The 17,821-nt window shown below is 36.9% G+C and overlaps 1 protein-coding gene across 5 annotated transcripts in view; it reads left to right on the top strand.

The window, feature by feature from the left end:
* The window catches only part of KCNH7 (potassium voltage-gated channel subfamily H member 7), a 385,987-nt gene that overhangs the window by 222,242 nt on the left and 145,924 nt on the right, over nt 1-17,821 (top strand). For 2 of the 5 annotated variants that reach the window (XM_073545744.1, XM_073545743.1), the window contains exons 4-7: nt 2,499-2,927; nt 7,237-7,257; nt 7,719-7,742; nt 15,616-15,830. In XM_073545744.1, coding sequence (XP_073401845.1) covers nt 2,499-2,927; nt 7,237-7,257; nt 7,719-7,742; nt 15,616-15,830 — 689 coding nt within the window. The remainder of the gene's footprint in view (nt 1-2,498; nt 2,928-7,236; nt 7,258-7,718; nt 7,743-15,615; nt 15,831-17,821) is intronic. The other 3 variants (XM_073545745.1, XM_073545746.1, XM_073545747.1) reach the window with 3 other exon arrangements.

Genomic DNA, 17,821 nt, shown 5'->3' with positions numbered 1-17,821 from the left:
GTTCTCTTATGAATCTACACTGATGGGCAAGAAAAGTGTTTTTCTTACTTGCCCAAAAAAAAGCGAACCACAAGTATATTAAAATTTAATAATTTTATTAACAAATAGAAAAATTTATAAAAACTGGCTACATATCCATCCTTTATCAATAACATACCCCAAAAGGGGATATACAACAGACCATGAAGGTTCCAATTCAAGAGTGTGTTCAAAGTAATATTTCACATATATACACACAAAAGTATAATTATCAATAATACCCTATGAACAACAATTTCCTCCTAGAACCATCCAAATGAACTACTGTTCTTAGCTAGAAAAAATACATACCCCCTGGGAGACCAATCAAACCAATTTTCCCTGGTATATAAAGTGCAAATGCTCAAATCAATTAATCATGTATCAAAATCACCTATAATAAGAACACTATAGAAATGATAAAGACATTCAACCTTAGGTGTAATTTATAATTACCTTGTCCAGACTAAGATAGTGCCCATGGTCTGCTGCTGAATCCCTGCGCCCCGACGCGCGTTTCACCCTCCTGCTTCTTCCGGGGGCATGTCAAATTTTAATATACTTGTGGTTCACTTCTTTTTGGGCAAGTAAGAAAAACACTTTTCATACTCGTTAGTGTAGAGCTATGTCTTGAAGTGCCAATTTAGATATTTTGGAAAAAATTGTGGTTTCGTTCTCTTATGAAGGCTATTTTCCTGTCAAAGTGTTCCCATCAGGCGAGATATAGTGGATTCATAATATGCATCAACAGAGTTGTCTGCATTGAACCATCCTTTTTGGTATAAATATCCACCAAAAATAAGCTGGAATCCATAATGCTCAGCTGTTATCTGCAAGAGAACCCAGCGGCAAGTGTTTCATTTCTCTTCTGTGCTACCATAGACTACACATTGGATGACTAGTCAAAGGCAGATCCACAGAGGTATCTCCCTTCTCCACACCCCTACACTGACTGATTCCTCCCCATGTGCGTCTAAGGAGAGACCTGTCAGTCAAAGAGATCTGGGTGGAGAAAGCCCACCAGGGGCCTGTCTTGGATTAGTCAAATGAGACATAGATTCCCCAGCCAGGTTTTTAAGGTATGAATCCTACACAGAAACTAGGGAGTAAAAAGTCCAAAATATTGTAAAAATGTTACAAAATTTTATTATCCACATAATTGACATAATATACAGACTCAAAAAAAGACAAAGCATTATCCAAAAGCTCATGTATGAACAAGGACAAAAACACTGTTGTAACAGTATGGGCAAGACTAGCAAGCCTCAGTGAAAATTTGCACAAAAAAACAGATAAGAAAAGTGCTTAGTGCATGTAAAGTGCAAAAAAGAGGGGGACAAAGTTCAGACTGTTCTCCAAAATTATCAAGCGGCTATCACAGAGATCTGTAACCCAATTGGAGAGGCACTACTACTAGAGAAAAGCACGTCTTACCCATATTAAACTGCCAGCATGTGTCCTGTAGCAGCCCCAACGCACGTTTCGCGTGGGCTTCCTCAGTGGGATGTTTTAAGGTATGTCTTCTCTTAAGCGCAGCAGCATTTATGACTATAACATTCTTGACAGCAATAAAGCAAATAACTGCTCAGGTTCGAGCAGAGTGAATCAGATGACAGGATCCCCTTTAAGAAGTAGTAGCACAGTATCGATTGAAATCATTTTTTTATTGTTTATTAATATTTATATTTTTATTATGGTATAAGGTTGTTTTACAAATGGGTGTCACATCTCCTCTTGGGACCTGCTCCTGTGACATCTGCTTCTGTCACCAGGTGCTATCATATTTATTCTGCAGGCAGCACTGGTGATGGAGGAGACGTTGGAACCAGAAGCTCTGGGTGACCCAGGCTTTGTCCAGCCACTAAGATTAGGGTACCTGTGGTACTGTCCAGTCTGGCAGTATGGCTGTGTGCTGTGTATCTGGAGTAATCAACCTATTGGAAAGCTCCACACCCTACTGAAGCTCCCAATATGTTGCTGCAATCTGCCATTCCAGCCTCATTCAACTCTGGTTCAGTACTGCTTTTTTAGCTCCTGTCTTGTGTATTGTATTTCCTGTTTTGACCTCATTCAAGCCCATTTACTGGCTACATTTGCGTCCTCTGATATTTTTTACCCTCGCTACCCTCCTGGTTCAGATTCATTTACCTGACCACTTCAGTCAACCTGCACCAATGGCCAGCAGCTGACTTCGTTACCCCAGCCCAGTGGTGCCTGAGTAAGTGCAGATCCCTGTACATAGGTAAAAAGCAAAGGCCAGAACAACCCCTGGGATCTGGTAAACGGAGTGTCTTGCACTAAGCTTGTCAGTTGTAGCCATTTTTAGAGTTACAAGGTGACCCCTGATAGAACCATATTACAATAGGTTTTATAAACAACACAGCCATTGGTGCTCAATATATTAATCTGCCTATAGACTTATATTTTTCATCCAAAAAGTTGGCATCTTTTTTTATAATTATGTGAAATTTGTCTTTCAGGTAAATTGTTTGGATTCCGGTTACCATCACTGAGACTTATAAACTACAGAAAACAGTCCTTACCGCAGGAAGATCCTGATGCCGTCATTGTGGACTCATCCAAGCACAGTGATGACTCCATGGCCATGAAGCACTTTAAATCGCCTACGAAGGAAAGTTGCAGCCCATCAGAAGCCGATGACACAAAAGCACTGATCGACTCAAACAAGTGTTCACCTCTGGTTAATATAACTGGACCTCTGGACCATTCCTCACCTAAACGACAATGGGACCAACTATTTCCGGACGTGATGCATGCAGGGTCTCATTTGTCTCACTCACGGTCGAAAGAAAGCATTTGTAGCATGAGACGAGCATCTTCAGTGCAGGATATTGAAGGATTTAGCATTCACCCCAAAAGTGTTTTCAGAGACCGACATGCAAGTGAAGGTATGATACCCTCTTTTTAAACAAGATGACATTGTCTTATGCCTTAAAATAAGCGATTTTTGGAAGGAGAAATGGACTTTAACCATACCTTCCGACATGTGAATGCCAAATTTTGTTGTAGTGACATGTCAGAAGTTGTGATTGATGGATGGCCATGGGCACCCCAAAAACGGTTGCTAAATAAAGTGGTCATGGTCTGATGATGGGCCACAATGTCATTGCTTGCAGGTTTCTCCACCCGAATTCGATAGCCTCCGTGATTGTCCGGCATATGGATCTGGCCTTAGTTTTGAAATGATCGTCACACTATACATAGTCCTCATCTATCAGGATGCAAAAAGTTATATTCAACACTTTTTATATCTATTATATTCTTATATCTATTTCTGGGAAATCTTGGACACAACCAATATGGCTTCCTGGCTTCCAGTCTAGCTTTCTTAGGGGTTTGATAGGGTTGCCTGTGATAAGTTATGTAGCAGTATGAGCAAGGAGAGCATGTTACCGCATAACTTAGCAGATTTTCCATTCACGAGTCTGGCAAACTGGTTGGTAGACTCGCAAAGGGTTCGTGCACACCGCCGATTATTCCAATTATTTAAATTTTTCTGATCAGACTTTGATCAGGGTTCGATCAGAGTGGCACTAGTTTATCTCGGAAGTGGAGAGAAAAAAAAAGTTTTTCTACCTTCTCTATTTTTCCAGTTTGTGAAAATCAGACCGTACTCGGATGTCATTCAAGTGCGGTCCGATATTTTCGACAGACCCATAGATTGGTATTGCCGATTTTGATCTGAAACTCGGATCAAAATCTAACACGTCTCCATGTTTTTTTCCCTCGCACCGCTTGGTTCAAAGAAAGAATTGGGCGTGTGTGCAGCGCCATAGCATATCATGGGTACCAGTGGATAGCAGTCGTCGGATATAATCCGTCGTGTGCACGAGCGCTAAGGCACAAGATCATGATGTTACTCGTCAGTGCGTTTTAATGGTTTGATGGCTAAGAATGATGTAAAAATGACTAGTTTTTAGGATGTTGGTTTAATTTGGCTCTGTTTCTCTGTCAAGTTGGCAAGTCTGTGCCATGAAACATTGAAGTCGTAGGAATCTAAATACATTCCATAACATATAATGACCTACATAAAGCAATATTAGGGGTGTACTGAATGGGACATAAGGGGTTAATATTAAATTAGAACCAGTCTTGCAAGGAACCATTATTAAAGTAGCTGGAGACATTGCTATTTGGAACAGATATTTTTATTGATCGCTTGATCTTAGCTACTATATGCTAGTCAGGGCATCTTTCCAAAACATTTCTCTCCCAAGTGTCCTGCAGAGTTCTGTATTGTATTCCCTTCGAGGAGAAGTGAGTAGTAGCAATAATAGATAGTGACCTTAAAAATGAAAGTTTTGTACGCCTATACATTATTATTATTTTTATTTTTTTTTACTATTTCCTGCCCGTGTTCCTATAGCAAGCCAGTGATAAGGGGTCAGCGACATGTCTAATAGTGCCATTTTGTACTCATTTAAAGGGAAAGTTTACCTCTTAATTCTACATCACTTTTAGGCCCAGAATTCTGTATTAAATCAGTTCTTAATAGATGTGTATAGTGATCTGGGCTGTTTCACTGAAGCCCTAACTAAAGAGTAAAATGAGTTCTTGTAGCTACCAATAGAGGAAGCTTAGGCGATTCCTGCGTATTGTTCTGTTTTTCAGAACTTAAAAAAATGCATAAAATAGCATAAAAATAGAAGTAATACTCATTTGAATGAAGTCAACCACTCTTGTTCTAGCTCTGCCAATCACTGAATTTGACGGGTCACCGCCGTGGTCAATTATTGGCTAGTTATTTTTTTCTGTGTTGAGAGGGACGAGAAAGTAGAGACCAATGAAGGTTCCTGGAAACATTGGAAAGTGTGGGAACCAAACAGTATTCAGTAAGCTCTTAAGCTCCCTCTAGTGGTGGCTCCATGCGAGCACTTGGAACTCCATATCCGAAAATGAGAAATCTGACTGCTATAAAGAAATATTATGAAATGAATCAAAGTAAAATGATTGGACTTATTAAAATAGAAACAAGTGTTAAAGGGTGGAGATAGCTTTTCAGATATGTTGATACATTTTAGTATATATTTTAGCTCCTGTTAAATGAAGAGTAAAACAAAGTTGGTAATTATATTATACGTCACTCACTATTAATTTTGATGATTAAATTATTATATATTGTTCTGGTCCATTAACCTAGTGTAGAATTTCCAACCAAAATGTAAATAAAATCCAGGCCAATAAACTAGAGGTTAGAGATGGGTAACCTACATATGAAATAATTTTATATTGACCGATGGTTGTGCCTATTTTTGTCAAATTGATGGCTGAAAAGCACTGTCACTTTATAAGTATTTGAGTGGTGTTTCTTTAAATCCCCACTACTTACAACAGTGACACTTTCCACATATGATATTGTTTTTCCGACTTCTTTACTGTCACCAGGTTAAAAGTCACACAGTTTCCCAGAATATTCCTTTTTGATTTTTATTTGATTTTTTTTCTTAATCTGACATACGCTTTTATTTGTTTAGTGATTTTGTGCTGCCAATATGCCTTTTTTTTAGCGTTTTTACCCTATTTAAACTTTGCCATGAGTTTAAATAGGGTGTGGTGCTGACTTATTGGCAATAGAACAAGATACTGAAGTCACACAGCTTTCCTGAAAATTCTTTTGTTATTTGATTTTTTTTTTAAATTAAATACGACATAAACTTCTTTTTGTTTAGTAATTTTGTGCTCCCAATATGCTATTTTTTTTTACTTTTCCACTCTATTTAAACTTTGCTGTGTGTTTAAATAGGGTGTGGTGCTGACTTATTGGCCATAGAGTAAAATACTAATCATAGGCAGTTGTCTCTGTGGCAGGATCAGGTTTATGTTACCAAAGGTATTTTTTTAGCAAAATAGTGGAATGCCCTGAGTAGCTTTTATATCCCGTAATTCAATTTTAAGGACAGCTCACTCCTAAAGTTTGAACTAATTGAAAAAATGAAACAAATATTTCTTACAAAAAAATGGAAAAATCCAAGTTCTCATGTTCTGTCTGTCAAAACATGATAATTGCCTGGCACTGTTCATTTCAACTGTGGGGAGGAAATGTGCATGTGAAAAAAAAACAGCCCCACTATTGACCATGGACTGTGTCTGGTTTTGCAGCTTAAAGAAACAGTAAACCTAAATATAAATGCTTAAAGTAAATGAAAGATAATTTCCCCAAACTTTTGTTATCTGTTCATAAAGCAAATAGCTTTTTTTAAAATTTCACAAAGTAAGGGTTAATTTTCTGTAAATCTGTTCCATTTTTCTGATGCCTAATGCCTAGGAGGCAATCTTAAAAGGAACCTGTCATGTAAAATAACACTATTAATTAACATGCATATTAATAGCGTTCTGAACCTGCCTGGTGCCCACATTGAAAGCCCCGCTGCCGGGAGGAAATTAACTTTATTCCTCCTGACAGTGTTCAGTGATCGAGGCAGCGCTGACATGGTTTCAGTCACCGCCCTATGAATAGAGAGCAGTGGCTGTAACCACGCCTCCAGCCCTGACTGACAGCCGGTCCTAATGCTGAACTGCTGCTGCCGGTGCCTCCCCTATGACTGAAACCCCAATGCTGCCGAGAGAAATACAGTTAATTTCCTCCTGGCAGAGGGGCTCTCAGTGCCGACATTGCACAGTGTCAGAACACTATTAACCTGAAGATTAACCCCATATCTGCAGGTCAGTAGCGTTATTTTAAATGCCAGATTCCCTTTAATCAATGATTATGGCTTCATGCCATTTTAGTCCTATAACAGAGCAGAGAGGGGGAGGCTCCTGCTGCAACCAGTTATCTTGCAAGTGCAACCAGACACCGAACACATAGAAAAGATTTATTTATATATAGACCAAATAAGATTTAAGAGACTAAAACAAGATGAAAGTAAAAGGAGAACTAAATGCTGTTATTTTTTTTTCACATTTATTTTTTATGTTTAGCCCCTTTAATCACATTGCAATGAACATAGCTGGGCTGCAATATACCAGACAAAACCTATGGACAAAGTGGCGTTGTTTCTAAAAAAAAAGAATGAAGGCGGACTGGTTGCTTTAAAGGAAAATTTGAGCCAGAAGGGTGTAACTTTTTGATTGTTTGATTTTCTTTATCTTTAACCAAAAATATCTTTTTCTTTGTATTTTTTGTCTTTTTTTTTTTGAGTCCAACCCATTTAGTGTATTCTCTTTTGTATTTCCCTTTGTTCTGCTGAATATCAGACAATGGTCGCGATATCAAAGGTAATGTGTGATTAACAAATGTTTTCTTTGTTGCTTAAGAGTGCCACTTTTGCCTGGCATGTTAATTTGCCTGTTGCATGATTTATGAGATTCGGTGCCCTCTTCTGGCCTGATAATGATCGGGGGCCTTATTGAATCTGTGAAATGTGTCTTTCGATGCCCAGCTTTCTGCGCGCCAGGGTACAATATGGATTTGGCTGATAATAATACGAATCAATATAAAACAGAACTTATGCATCTAACATAAAAGTAACTGAACTCCTAACCACCATGTATTTATTTTTTTTTAATTTTACAGGGTTGGAGGTACAGTAATGAGATCTAGTTAACTCCTTTGCTGCCAGACACATCGTTATTTATTGCAATATTCATCCTCTGGTAGCAAAGAGGTAAATTTGAAAGAAGCATAACAAAGTTGCATATTTTCTTCATTCACTCCTCTTTTGTCTCCTTAAAACTAGTTTCACATTCCTGGATGGCAGGGGGTATGGTTTATTTTATTTTTTTTTTATTTTTAAGTTTAGCCATTTATGCATGCGTTATGCACTACGATGCCCACTGAAATGGTTTGCCCTGTGTATTGTTGTAATTATTGAGTATTTCCAAGTAGGGAATTATCAAATCTCATGGTTACATGGGACGTAGTAACATTTTAGAAAATTGATGATCAGGCTCTACACACATAGGTCAGAGAGTGAGAATAACAGTCTTGAAGATGTTGAAACATTTTTGGGTTCTCGGTAGTAGGAGCACCAACAAGTCTTTCTACTTGGGTAAGGGCGTTTATGAAATGAGAAGCTAGTTATCATAATGTGAGTGTTCTCCAATATCATGAAACGGAAGTTCTAAAACATAACCACCACCAAGAGGTCGGATTCTTCTCCCTTGTCTGCCAAGATTCTAAAACCTATGAAGAGTACGAGCCTTGTATTAGTCTACAAGCATAGTGAAGAACTGTGCCAGCTTGGGCAGCAAGCTGAGTCTTTGATCTAGAAAATTAGAAGCTAGCTATCCTAATTTGACTTTTCTTCAACATCACAGAGCAGAAGATCTAAAACATAACCACCACCATCAGATGGGTGGCATGAGTGTCCTAGACAGATTCTTTTCCTTTGTCGTCCAAGATTCTAATGCCTGTGAAGAAGCTTATCTTAGTCTACATATATAATGTAGGACTGTGTCAACCAGAATGAAATCCAGCCAGCTTCAACATTCATCTCCGCTACTACAGGAGTGGTCTTTTTGATATTTATGGTCATGTCTGCTGATCACACCAAGCTTCATTGTTGGAGCCACTGTCTTGGCTTTTTCCTAAATTATTGCCTTATGACATGTTGAAAGAACATGTCAAACACTGAACTTTGTTGGTCTGATTGCTTGGACCTGGTTTTCCTTAAGTTAGCAATAAGCTATTTGTAAAGAGTCAGAACCATTTGATTATCCAGTGAGTACGGTGCCTTCATGAATCTTTGCCTTATGATTCTTTCAAACTTAAGTGTTTCATGTTTTTACAAGTTCTCTTTGTTTTTACCATAGATAGAACTTGTATCTAGTTTATAAGGCTGTTCACATGCTCATCTACTTTTTGCTGACTGAGTGTTCTGCATCAAAACATGGAGAAATAGCTGATTTTGATCTGAGTCACAGATCAAACTCGGCAAAGCAAGTCTATGTGTTCGTGAAAAAATCAGACAGCATCCAGATGCAACTCATGGTGATGTCCATAGTTTGATAAGGGAAGCTTGAGAAAACTTCTCATACGCAAAAAAAATCTTGATGAAACAGTGATGGTAAGAACTGATCAATAACTAACGAAAATCTAATCCAAAGTGCTGAGGAAAATCGACCATTTTTGCCTACAAGAAAAATCACTAACTTCTAAAGGAGCCGTTAGGTTGATCTTGGGGAACAGAAGGAGCAGGCAGTTGTATTTCAACGAGCCAGAAACTATTATTTTTCAGTGGGCGATAAGCTGCCACAAGAGCTTACTCTCCTTTTCCCAACCCAACTCATACACTCTTAACCAAACTTTGGTAGTTTTATTGTTGGGACCCTGTGGATTCCAAGAACAGGACAATTTTTCTTTTGGTGGTTTCACTTACATTGGCTATAAATATTTGTGCACATAATTAAACTATCCATTGAGTATGGAGGCCTCATAAATCTTCACCTTCAGACTGGTTCAAACTTCAGTTTTTCATGTTTTTTACAATTTCTATCCATTTTTGTCAATGGATAGAACTTGTACCCGGTTTATGAGGTTGTTCACATGCCCGTCTACTTTTGCAAACTGAGCAGTCCATATCAAAACAGCAAGAAATATCTGATTTTTATCTGAGTCACACATCAAACTCAGCAGTGCGAAATGGTGGGTCCGTCAAAGAAATCAGACCGCACTTGGATGCCATTCGTGGTGCTGTCCATTCTTTGATAAGAGAAGCTTGAGAAAACTTTTCATATGCAAAATATCCCTGATGAAAGACTGATGGTAAAATTGGCCAAACAATAATAAAAATCTGATCCAAACCAGTGAAAATCATCCATTTTTGCTTTCGAGAAAAATTAATGACACCAGAATAAGCCATTAGGTAGATGTTGGGGGAGAGAAGAATCAGGCAGTTGTTTTTCAACAAGCCATAACCTGTTATTTCTCAGGAAAAGATAAGCTGCCACGAGAGCTACCTCTTACAGTACTTCCTTCTCTCCCAAACGAACTCATACATTCTTAGCCAAGGTACTGTAAGCGTGCAACTGGCCAAATGAGCATTTCACCGGCCAGACAATAATCTAATGTATAGGGCGATGTATATAGCCACGTTTAGTGCCAAAGCAGATCAGTTTTTGAAATCTTTGGGCATTCCAGTGGCGGGTTCATGAAAATCAATGTTTGATAACATTTCCATTTGACATTCAATTAAGCACTAATTTAAAATAAAAAAAATCCTTGATGAGCAATTTCCTGATATATATTAAATCTTATAAATGATTGAATAAATAAAGAGAGCAGCAGTGAGGATCTCAGGTTTTCCACAGGAGCGTTTCCGGATCCATTGATGTAACACAGTCTTTGTACATACATTTCGTGAGTCAAGATCCAGAAGATGAGATGAGGGAGTTGCATGGACAGCAAGCCTCAATCTAATCATTCTAAATGAGGTTGTTTTTTTTCATTGCTTGCATTTTAAGATCTATAGATCCCACTATGGCCACATCTGAATCGATAGAATCTCAACCATTTAACTAATTCTAAATAAATATTTTGTTACAAACCGTTGGTACCATATACACATAAGTTAACGTGACATTGGGTCTCTTTTTTCGGAATTGCTGTCAATTAATGCCTGCGGCAAACGATTCAGTGTGGTATTTGAGTGTGAAATTGCTAGCTGCATGCTGTGTATGATTATTATGCTGTAACACATGGTATGCTTACTAACCATTGTGAGTATTTGTTTATTGTTCTCATGGAGTTACTAATCTTCTACCTGAATGTCTAATGATACGAGACCGGCTTTTTATCCACATGATTTTCAGAATCCCTTGTTGTACTATCCAGTGTATCGTTTTATTATGACTTATGTATGTGTTCTCCCCAGAGTACTTGTCACTCAGATTGTGTATTTTCTTTATGTATTTCACATTTGTGTTTTTTTTATTTTGTTAAGTATTTAGCATTTTTATTATTTATTTAGTATTGTTCTGATCTCGGTACTAAACGCTCACTTATCAATAATTGCACCAAAATGGAAGTTTGATGAATAGAGGCTAATCGAGGACATCGCGAAGGGGGTCCCCACAAACAGGAGTAGCCCATGCCTGACCTTGGTCTAAACATTAATTTTTGGTTGTCTTATGATTTTAGTCAGCATCATGTAAAACTCTATATTCCCTGTAGCAAATATCTGTGGACATATCAGCATATTTGATTTCTTGGGTGTCATGACCTTGACTGGAGTTACGTTAAGATGTATGAACACAAAGCCCCCTATACACAATAGACAATAGTCAGCTAAAACCACCAATTATGAGGCCTCCAGACTCTTCCCCAAGAGATGATGTCAGACTCTAGAAGGGTTGAGCAGTTACTCCTCTCTCCCCTTTGAAAACACATGAATGCTTATGTATATAGGGGAAATAAATGTCTACCAAACAAACTTTTAGCCAAAAACTCTCTTGTCAGACCATAAGCAGGAGCTCACTGTCTTTTGTCTCCTGGGAGAATAAAAAGATGGAAAGTCAGCAAACGTTTCTATCTAAAACATAAAATTACCCATGTGTTACTAAATGATATGATAGCGGAAGTTTGACACATGTTTTATTTAGAGTGTTGCTTGACAGTTTATGAACCCTTCCTAATTTTCCATATTTCTGTACATATTTAATCTAAAACTACATCAGATTTTCACACAAGCCCTAAAAGATCAAGAAAACCAAACTAGACAAACGAGTAAAAAATAATAATCTTTGCCCTTTTTTAAAAAAATAAGAAAATTATTCAATATCACATCTGTGAGTGGCAAAAGTGTGTGAACCTTTAGGACTAGCATATATTTTGTAAGTGAAATTAGTCTAGTATTTTCAATCAAGGGGATGACAATCAAGTGTGAGTAGGTGACCTGTTTTATATAAAGAACAAGGATCTATCAAAGTTTGATCTTCGCAACATGTGATTGTGGAAGTATATTATGGTATGAAGAAAAAAGATTTTTGAGGACTTCCGAAAAAGAGCTGTTGATGCTCATCAGACTGGAAAAGATTACAAAAACATCTCTAAACAGTTTTGTATCCACCAATCCACAGTCAGACAGATGCACAAATCGAGGAAACTTAATTAAGACCTTTATTACCCTCCTAGTAGTGGTAAAAGCAACAAACATCACTCAAAACTCAAGCCATATAATAGTCCATAAGGTCACAAAGAAACCCAAGGTAACATCTAAGCAACTAAAGGCTTCTCTCACAATAGCTAATATTAATGCTCATGAGTTCAACATAATTGAACAACAATGGTGCGTATAGCAGGGTTGAAAGGAGAACGCCATTGCTCTCCAGAAAGGACATTCCTGCCAGTTGGCAGTTTGCTAGAGATCACTGGTCAATCCAGAAGGCTATTGAAACGTTTTGTGGATGGATTAGACAAAACTTTAATTTTTACCTCATACCATCTGGGAAATATGGTGGTGATAGTTTCATGTTTTGGGCCTGTTTAGCTGCATCTGGGCCAGGATGGGTAGCCATCATGAATGGAACAATAAAGTCTGAATTCTATAAAACAATAAATTGTACACACTGGCGCTCCCCCAGAAACTCCTGCAATAGCTGCTAGTGAAGAACAGGCGCTGTGCAGGTCCTGAAGAATAATTTTACAAACTTAAGAATAGAATAGACTTCACTGCGCTTATGCTCAAGAAGTAGCAGGTGAATACAGACCAAGAAATCGCACCAACCAAGGTTACAATTGAAATATAACCCTTTGCTGATGTTGCACACAATTTCTGACAAATAGCGGTGAGGCTATAATTCAGCGCCGCTCTAAGAGCCCACCTTTATTTGTCACACACTGCTTTACTGTTTAAAAGCGAACCTCTGCAACCCGGCACCTTATCATTATAAGTAAGTGTTTTAACTTACCGCCATCCATTGGTGTGGGCTAGAGCGCAATATGTGGGGTTTAACTACTGCCTCACCACCATCTGTTAGCAAGTGTGTGCTGTTGTAAACCTCTGTTTTGAGAGGGACTTTTTGGCCTCTATTCATCTGAGGTTTTTTAGGGATTTATGAGCTGAATATACACAACGTTTGTGTGGTTGAATTATAAATTCTGAATTCTACCAGCAAATTGTTAACGAAAATGTTTGGACATCTTTCCATGGGCTTAACATGAAGAGCACGTAGGCTGTACAGTAAGTCAGGGACTGAAAGCGCACAAGTCGTTCTACAAAAGAATGTTTAAAGAAGAATAAAGGTAAAGTTTTGGAATGGCCATGTTACAGTCCTAATCTTATAGGACTAATCAACAATTACAGGAAACCTTTACATGCAGTTGTCACAATATCAAGATTGTCTCACCTGATACTGATAACAAAGGTTCACATACTTTTGCCACTCAGATGTGATATTGGATCATTTACCTTAATATGAAACGACTAAATAGTCCAATATTTATGACTCATTTGTCTGATTTGGTTCTCATTATCTACTTGTAGAAATTCAGTGAAAGTCGGATGTAGTTAGTCTAGGTCAAATTTAAGCAAAAACATGGAACATTCTAAAGGGTTCACAAACTTTCAAGCACCACTGTACTTAGAAACACTGCTTTTTTCTGTTTTAATGTGGCAACAATTGTGAGAAAGTGACTTGAAAGTGCAGCTATATTGGTCGTCACCTTTGATTTAGCTTAATGGAAACTGATGATGATAAAGTTTAATTAATTCATTATTTTCCACCTGCCCCTGATCACATACTGATCAGCCCTACTTAATGGTAATTCATTGTGATTTCCATGCAGAAAACACTTCAACCAACAGGCAATCCCTGCATGCGTTGCGGCTGTCTAACAGCCGCGAGACATGCAACCGTGGGGACGCAAACATATTTTTCGAGCACGCCAAAGTCACTTGTTTCGCACCCGAGCATGGCAGATGACGCCTTATACGAGCACGTTCACTCATCACTATTAGTTACACAAAGATTTTCGTTTCCCAGCGAATTAAATGTATCCTTAAATTTAACGCTTCCATCGAGCTTCCAAGGCTGATGAAATTGGTGATTTTAGTGAGTCATAGAATTACTCAGAGGGAAAGTAATGCTCGATAATTGCAGGGTCTGCACTATTCGTGTAGAATAAACCAAACGATCTTTCATACTTCAGGAACATTCTATCTTAGATACACTTATTAGATTAAATGGAGCACACTGCATCACGTCAATGACAAGACAGTCTGAACAACCCATAATGTAGTTAGAGTTGTAATCCGAGGGGATCTTTTATACATTTTTTTTTTAACATGAAGAAATCTTAAAGAAAGAAAAACAAGACATGAATTCATATCATGTCATACCTCTTGCCGCCATGGCTAATTTTTCTTTTTCACTTTTGTGTTTTCTTCTATTTTATCCAACAGTTGTAACTATATATATTTCTGTCGGCATACGCATATTAGGGCTTTTTGTTTGTTTTTGGTTCTTTTTTTGTAGTTTTGAATGATGCCATTCATTTTATGAATTGGTGAAAAATAACACTTCTGCTATGGTTTTTGGGTTTTGTTTTTATGGCACTCAACCTTCGGTAAAAATTACCTGGCAAAACTATTGTTCAGGTCATTAATATTATGGCAATACCATTCATGCATAGATTTTTTTTTTTATAATTTAGTAGTTTAAAAAAAGTTAGAACTGTAAAAAAAAAAAAACAAATTAGCCTGTGTCTCCCTTTTCTGAGACCCTTATCTTTTTTATTTTTCCTTTGCTGGACCTGTATGAAGGCTTGTTTCTTTTTGTGTGACGAGCTGTCGTTTTTCTTGGTATCATATTGGGATATAGAATAGAGAATGTTTTGATCTCTTTTTTTATCGTATTAGTCTGAAAAAGATGACAAAAACATAAATCCTGAGAAATTTTGATTATTTTTTTTTCCTTTTTGCCATTTAACACATGGATTAAATGTTAGTTTTTAATAGTTGACTTTTTCAAATGTGAAAATTCCAGATAGAATTGTTTTTTTTTTTTATCAAGGGTCGTATAGAATCTGCTAGAAAAGAAACTACAGCATGATCTATTTGGAGCTGTATTACACAGGGATTTTTTTTCTGGAAACATACGGAGGCATAAGTAGAAACTCTATGGAATAAGAAATAACCATGACCCCATTGAAGAATCTGTAACCAAGATCTCAAACAGTATGCATCATTTATAACACTAGTTTTTCATAAGACACAGAAGAAAATTTGGACTCTAGATCTTGCAAAGTGTCTAAAGTTTCTAAGCACAGAGAAGCTGGAAGTTTATCGTACATACCTCTGTAAGCTTCCTTCCTCTTAGGTTCTGCTGTAGACATAAAGCCTACTATCAAAAATGCACTTGGGAAAAGTTATGGAACCTCGGGGGTGGAGCCTTTTGGCCTTAGTAATAAGAGAATTTGCCAATGATTTTTTTTATTAAGCACAAAACTGTCACATAGTATTTATAGAGTTACTTATATTACTAATATACAACTAAAACTCTAATATATGTTAATTTCTATATCTCTTTTTACTCATGGAAGGATATGTTTTTAGGAGCTTATAATCATTTGATGTTTGGTGTTTTTTGTTTTTTTTTACTATATATTTATATAACTTGATTTTTAACTACTTTTAGGCCCTTTCAATCATATCAAATCTAGTCTTCTGGGTTCTACATCTGATTCAAACCTGAACAAATACAGCACAATCAACAAAATTCCACAGCTCACCTTGAACTTTTCAGACATAAAAAATGAAAAAAAGGCATCATCGCCTCCTTCTTCAGAAAAGGCCATTATAGCACCTAAGGTTAAGGAGCGAACACACAATGTCACAGAAAAGGTCACACAGGTAAGGAAAGCTGAACAAATTTATATCTTTTTTATCTTTAATGCAAATTTGGGTAAAATTGCTTGATTAACTGTCATGAAATATTTGGAAAGTACGGCTCATTTTATTATTTTTATTTAGAACAAATCAATGGTGTTAAAAATTGTTTTCATTAAAAAAACCCTGTAAATAGACCAGATGAGTAAACCATATATTTACATACTATTTTCCTGAATACCAATCTGAAATGTTTGTAAATTTAACCCTTTATATTGATTGTGCAACAGTAAAATATATACATGTACATTTCTTGATGACCATGCCCAAGTTGTTGAGCAAACTCCAAAAAATACCATAATTGAAAAAAAAATTGTTTAAAAATGACTCCAAAGATGTAATGAATTAGGAGCAAAAAATAATAAAATCTCAACTTTTACTCCCAAAAAAAAGTTGCAAAAAGTTTGATGAATTAGTCATTGGTCCTGATTCATCAAGCAGTTTTCTTGCCTGTCATGAAGAATCATAATATTTTAGCTCATTTAAAGTTGTGCAAAAATTTGGCCAATTTTGCCATTTTTACTCCAGCCCTGCCAACTTTGTTAAAAGTGGGGGAGATAAAGAATGGTCAAGCATGCCTGCCAAGTTCAATTTTATTTACATCACAAAAGTTTCATGAGTTATAACCCAGAGCCTGATTGGAGAAACATTTTTGGCATTGGTGCATGGTAGTTGAAAGATCCGCCGATTTCATGAACAGGATCACGCCTCTTAATAAATTTGTCACATTTTTCTCCAATTCTCCCTCTACTAAAGGGGTATTCACATCTTCAAGATACTATCTCAATATATAGAAAGTTTAATAATAATAATAATAATAATAATAATAATAATAGCAAATCCTTCCAATTAGAAATGTAGTATAATTTTTCTGATTCGACATGTCTCTTTCCTCATATGCAGGCATTGCAGGACCTTAGTTAACCATGGTTACGCCCACTGATGTGGTGACAGCTAGTTGCTAGTGATCGTAACCATGGATATCTAAGGTCCTGCAATGCCTGCACATGAGGAAAGAGACATAGCGAATCAGAAAAACTATACTACATTTCTAATTGGAGGTATTTGCTAATATTATTATTATTACACCTATTACATATTGGGATAGGATCTTGGAGATGGGAATATCCCTTTAAGTGTGGTGTGTATTCTGTCATTCTTGGTTAATTGAGGCCAAAGTATTTTATTAGGGAACATCTGTAAATAACCATAATTTATACCAATATATGCCTATGATATAAAAAATGACTACGCCTACACTAACAGTCTATTTTTTTTTGCTTTCCATTATTTCTCATTTTCTTGAACAACTGTGTCCAGTTCAATAAATATTCATTGACGCATTATCGTATAATCATACAATATAAGTCACTGCTCTTATTTGCTGGCAAAAAAATAAACATTGCTAATATATTCCGAATTTAATTGGCATGCATGCTAACATTTAGATATTGCAGCTTTGCATTTGAATGTGGATAAAAAAATTATTGTTAAGGCTTCTATGAAACAATCGAGAATCTAGAAATATTTACTATAGAAAAGTTTATAAAATAATAGAAGATTAGGAATCTCTTACATTTCCATCACATGAAGTAAGTGAATAATTGAATTGGTTTATGTTTAGATGTTGTGGTTCTGCATTTGAATGTGGATTAAAAGTAAAATAATAATACTTTCATATAGGGCATAAGTAGTAACACCACGTAGTGCCTAAATAGTACTGTAATAAAGTCTGTAAAGGGAACCTGGCATGTCATTAACCTGCAGAAATAGGGTTAATCTGCAGGTTATTAATGTAGTCCGGCCACCTTAACAAAAGTGCGCCTGCTGGGAGAAAATCATCTTTATTTATACCGGGAGCATTTGGCTTCCAGTCATACAGGTGTGCCCCGAGTGGCTCATGTGAGCGCCAGCTGACAACACAGGCTGTTACTTTGATTGACACTCACACAGGT

The sequence above is a fragment of the Dendrobates tinctorius genome, unplaced genomic scaffold (genome assembly GCF_039654945.1).
Source record: "Dendrobates tinctorius isolate UK_male_01 unplaced genomic scaffold, ASM3965494v1 ptg000143l, whole genome shotgun sequence".
NCBI classification, from domain to species: Eukaryota; Metazoa; Chordata; class Amphibia; order Anura; family Dendrobatidae; genus Dendrobates; species Dendrobates tinctorius.
This window is presented reverse-complemented; position numbering and strand designations above follow the sequence as displayed.